The following is a 5,151-nucleotide window of genomic DNA, read 5'->3' on the forward strand; positions in this document are numbered from 1 at the left end:
TTCGTACTAATAAAAAACAGCAGAATCATAGTCATATGAAACTTTGCATGTGGATATAAATCACGATATGATTAATCACACAGCCCTACTCTGCACACTTTGGAAAAATTATTCTCTATTTTTGGTCAGACTTTATTCATTAAATTAAGACTAAAAGCCCAGAACCAGAGTTTTTTACCTTTGTAATGTTTTGTCAGTGGCTATAGTATACCTATTAGTACAGCACAAGCCTTAAAGAAAAAAACAAAAAAAAAAACTTTGATCTCCAAAATTTGTCACTATTAATACAATGACCAAACAATGTCTCCTCACAAGCTTTTTTTTTTTTTTTTTTTTTAAAAGCACTTGACCATATATAACAAGATCTTCATTAGTAGATCATTTGCTCAGTTGTAGATGTTCAGACGTCTGAGGAAAGTGCTGAAGAAGACCACATCATATGGTGATGCATTTGAAAGCAGATGAGCAGTGTTAGGTTATTTCCTAGTTAGATATTCAGAGATTTGTTGTCTAGAAATGTTTAGTGCAGACAGATTGACTAGCTCAGGCTGTTAACTGTTCAGTAAATGTGCCTGCAGTGCAGACTGCAGGCAGGTCAAGGTTACAGGCAAAGAGCTGTTAGTGTCAACTGTAATGCTAGTCTTAATATTTGTCTTAATGTGTAAGGTTATGTCCAATTGTTTTAGATACACACCACGAAAACAACAGTCACACACCTTGACTTTTCCTCATGTTTTGGCTAACGTTATAGCCAACTGCAAAGCTGGCTTATCAGGTGATGTCACGGTTTTGACGCCCCGAGTAGCATGGGCTAGCCCAAAAATGATTAAGATTATATAGGTTTGTTGGTCCAGGCTTCTTGATCTTTCCTGCTGCCTGCGCGCAGGTAGAGGGTGAGAGAAAGATCTGGACGTGTAATGTAAATTTTACCTGTGATCCTCTGAATAAACCAGCACGGTTATTTTTTATAAAATCTAAAGCTGTCTACTTCGTCTCATTGAGAGTTCCTGGTTTAAAAGAACCGGAAGAAGCTACAGAGAAATAGTAGCTTATACTTTAAAGCATTACCTGTTTTAAGTGATCTTCACAGTTACAATAAACATTTAAGCAGCAAGTCTAGGTTCACAAAACAAAGGATGTTTATTAAAATTTTATAAAGCAGAATGCCCCTAAACAGTGATGGCATCCACCTTTCAACAGGTTGGTGGCAAAGTATATTCCTTCCAAACTGCCAAGAAAACCTTAAGCTGGTAAGCAAGGGTGGGTAAAAAAGTCATTTAGGTGCTTCCAGCTTTCTTGCAACAAACAGAATGATCCAAAAGAATCCAATTAAAAAAAAAATAATAATAATCAAAGCAAGCCCATTTGTAGTCACTCCAGATTTAAGCCAACATTAAACATCTGAGTAGAAAATATTACCATTCTAAACATTCAACAGCCATTTAGACGGCACTGAGTATAAATACTGAGTGATATCAAAAACGTAACACTAAATATACTGTCCTGAACAGAGCTTGAAATATACAACTGAAGCTTATACACACACACACTTAATACAAACTACAGCCTGGCTCAGTGAACATGAAAAACCTCAGCAGTTGTTGCATGTGAATGATAATTCAACAAATGCCTTAAAATCTGACAGTTCTTACATTACTGCTTGAACAGGCTGAACTGGGTTTTAATCCAAACTTCATGCAATGAAGTTGTAAACGAGGAAGGTTGGGGTGTTGCAGTACTTGGTGGCGAACAGTCTGCCATCAGGTGTCGGGTCAGAGAAGGCAATTTCCTCCTTGGTGAGATGACTGCCGTACATGAAGGTGCTCCTTCAGACCCAGAAAGAAAATGTGATTAGTGAGGGAGGGACCAGCTGTAATCTATGTCAGGTTAAAACACAGAACCATTCACTATTTGGCATTTTTGACAGTGACAAATGATTTATCAAAATAGTTGCATGTTAGATTATTTACCTAATTATTGACAAGGTGGCCAGTTTTACCAGTGTCACCAGGTTCTGAGATCTCAGCAACTACTTGTGGCAATTTCTTAATTACTAAACATTACAGCTTTGCATGGCTAAACTGAGAACACATTTTAAATTTGTGGTGCAGAAGTAAAATACACTGCTGGCCAAAAGTTTGGGGTCACCTGCATTTGTCCAGTTATTAGTGTGATCCAACAGCCAAACACTTGTCTTGCTTAATTTACTTCCACTGCTGCAGAAAAGATTGATGTTATCCTAAAAAGGCCCGTTTTAGTTTTAACCTCTGGCGGTTTACTTCTTAGCTTTGTACCATTTCAGTTTAGTCACTGGATTTGAACTGCTTATATGTGAATAAAACGGGGGTGTTCTATGTATTTATGTTGTGTAACACCATACCTGACGGTGTCCAGCATGCGGGTTGCGATGCCCTGTCGCCTGGCCAGGCTAAAGACCCAGATGCGGCTGATCCCACACAGGGCTTGTTCTGGGATGGTGGAGCAGCACCAGGCTCTGTGTCGCTCCATGAAGTCGTCCTTGGTCATATCCTTGTGTTGGTCTGGCTGCTCGAGGACTCTGTAAGCCTAAAAGGACAAAGTGGACTGTAAATTCAGATTTACACTTAACTAATTAAGTTGTGTAACCAGTAGTGAAGGAGAGGACTACCAGAATTTCTTACAGAATTACACTAATTTTTGATTTAACCTCTTCTTCTTTCAGCTGTTCCCGTTAGGGGTCGCCACAGCGAATCATCTGTTTCCACCTAACTCTATCCTCAGCATCCTCTACTCTCACCCCAGTTAACTTCATGTCCTCTTTTAGCACATCCATATATCTCCTCTTTGGCCTTCCTCTTGACCTCTTGCCTGGCAGCTCCATCTCCAACATCCTTCTACCAATATAACCACTATCCCTCCTCTGCACATGTCCAAACCATCTCAATATGGCCTCTCTGACCTTGTCCCCAAAACAGCCAACCTGAGCTGTCCCTCTGATGTGCTCATTCCTAATCCTGTCCATCCTGGTCCCTCCTAAAGAGAACCTCAACATCCTCATCTCTGCTACCTCCATCTCTGCCCTCACTACTGTCTTGCTGCCACTCTGTCACAAATTGTTGATTTAACCTATTTTAAATAAATATGTGGTGGTGAATGTTGATATTGTGGCAGGCTGCCACAAATAAATCAGTGTAAGGGAAACACCAACTACTACTCTAGGGATTCACGGGCCAAAAAAAAAACAATAAAATGTCTGTAAAGAACTATAAGGTGCACATGGCCCAGCCCTACCTGTCGTAGAGGTTCAGCAACAAGACATCCCACCACCATGTGCTCTGTGTTGATATACAGGTATGTTTTGGCCTGTGTGGGTCTGCTTAGAGCCACCTGCTGGAAACCCAACTCATTGTCCACTATACAGCGCACATCTTCAGCCTGCAAACACAGAAAAGCAACACAGCTAAAAACAGCAGGTTTTCTGCCCCTTCAAGTACACACAGGTATAAACCATGACATCTTTAAAACCTAGGCTGAACTGATCTGTTTGCTGACTAAAGTAATGCCATGCATCCATGAAAGTTAAGCTACAGTGACTTTAGTGTCTAGACCCACACCTTTTTAATGGCATATTTCCGATCATCTGGCAGGACCAGGATAATTTTTCCGTCCCAGAACTCTGCCACCACCCGCTCCTTCTTCCAGCCCTGGAAACAACAGAGACAAAGCTGCACTTAAAAGGAACAAGTTCAGCACTCCATGAAAACATTGCTTTTGTAAAGTAAGATTTGATAAAACTATAACAATTTTTAAAGTAGGTGTTTGAGTCCAAGGCGTCAAATACTGCAAGTCAGATGATCTATTATCTACTGTATGGGCACTCAAAATAAGTCTCACTGAGAGCTGTACATGACTGCTCATGTCATATGGGATCATATAGTTGTGTGGAGACAAGTGCACAAATAATTCAGAAAGGCTGACGGAAGGAATGCAGGTTTACCACAAATTTGATGGAGTCGAAGAAGCGCTGGTGGAACTGAGTGTGCTGAAAATTGTCGTCTGGATTGTCAGCACTGTACACCATGCCACATGAGCTGCAGGCCATCGCTCCAAACTGCTTCTGGCCTGCATCCTGACAATACCAGAAAAAATAGGCATACACAAGAAGACGAATGCAAAAGTTCAACAAAAGAATAGAAACTGGAAGATTATGCAAACCTAGTATGACTCACTAATTTACTCCAAACAACTTGTTGCATGCCACTAAGTGGCATTAAATTAATAATACTGACCCATTGGCATGAAAAATAAGCCAGCATATGTGAATCAAAAGTGTTTTCTGAGCCCAGGCTGGAATGTTAGTGAAGAGGTTATTTACTGTGGTGAGGGTGTTTATTTAATGTTATTTCTCCTGAGAATAATGCAATGAAAAGAAACCTGCTGATGAACAAGACTAGTTTAAAGGGCTTTTTAAAAAAAACGTTCTAGAGTAAAGGGGGAAAAGGAAAAAAGCTGCTGCTAACATGCTTCAGCAAATGAGAACAGCCTCTTTGCTGCAACATTAGCACCAGGGAAAGCTATCATTTTCCAAACTGTTCTGTGGGCACAGGGCAACATTTTAATGTTTAAAACCTGACATACGATGATGAGCTGGTCTTCATCCTGCTTCCCCCTCCTCCTGCGAACACTTCGTTCTTTAACTGAAGAAGTCTGTAGTGATGTCATCGGGGCAGAGGGGGTGCTGCAGGACACTGGAGGCCGCAGAGCTGTGTTCCTTAACCTGCAGGAGATAAATCAACATACTGTGGAACAGTCTGGGCTAATGCCAAACACATCATACCAGAAGAGAACCAAGTTTCCATCCACATAATATTATGATTAAATGCTATAAAGAATTAACACAATGACAGAAGTGATTAACAGCATCTTCTCACAAGTGTTTGTTTCCTAAAACAAAACTATACATTATTTCATCCTCTTGCTTTCCATCTTCCTGGTATTATTGTCTTTACTGAAGAGAATAAAATAAAATAAAAATAGTTGGAATCATCATTCCCATTTTCTGCTACTGCTAGAGTCAAAAAAACTTTCTTGATTGTGGACATACAGTGCCCACTCCCTGTTGTGTGTCATACAGAAATCCTATTGTTAAATGGTAGTCTTGATTACCAAACA

At 40.2% G+C, this 5,151-nt stretch overlaps 1 protein-coding gene across 2 annotated transcripts in view; it reads right to left on the reverse strand.

The window, feature by feature from the left end:
• Positions 1-1,115: 1,115 nt before the first annotated feature.
• Positions 1,116-5,151, reverse strand: part of esco2 (establishment of sister chromatid cohesion N-acetyltransferase 2) — an 11,719-nt gene continuing 7,683 nt past the window's right edge. For both annotated transcript variants that reach the window (XM_020587586.1, XM_020587585.1), the window contains exons 10-15: positions 4,618-4,756; positions 3,977-4,108; positions 3,594-3,683; positions 3,271-3,414; positions 2,381-2,565; positions 1,116-1,826 (exon numbers count right to left, since the gene is read on the reverse strand). In XM_020587586.1, coding sequence (XP_020443242.1) covers positions 1,694-1,826; positions 2,381-2,565; positions 3,271-3,414; positions 3,594-3,683; positions 3,977-4,108; positions 4,618-4,756 — 823 coding nt within the window. In that variant the 3' untranslated portion in view covers positions 1,116-1,693. The remainder of the gene's footprint in view (positions 1,827-2,380; positions 2,566-3,270; positions 3,415-3,593; positions 3,684-3,976; positions 4,109-4,617; positions 4,757-5,151) is intronic.

The sequence above is a fragment of the Monopterus albus genome, unplaced genomic scaffold (assembly GCF_001952655.1).
Source record: "Monopterus albus unplaced genomic scaffold, M_albus_1.0 scaffold463.1, whole genome shotgun sequence".
Lineage (NCBI taxonomy): Eukaryota > Metazoa > Chordata > Actinopteri > Synbranchiformes > Synbranchidae > Monopterus > Monopterus albus.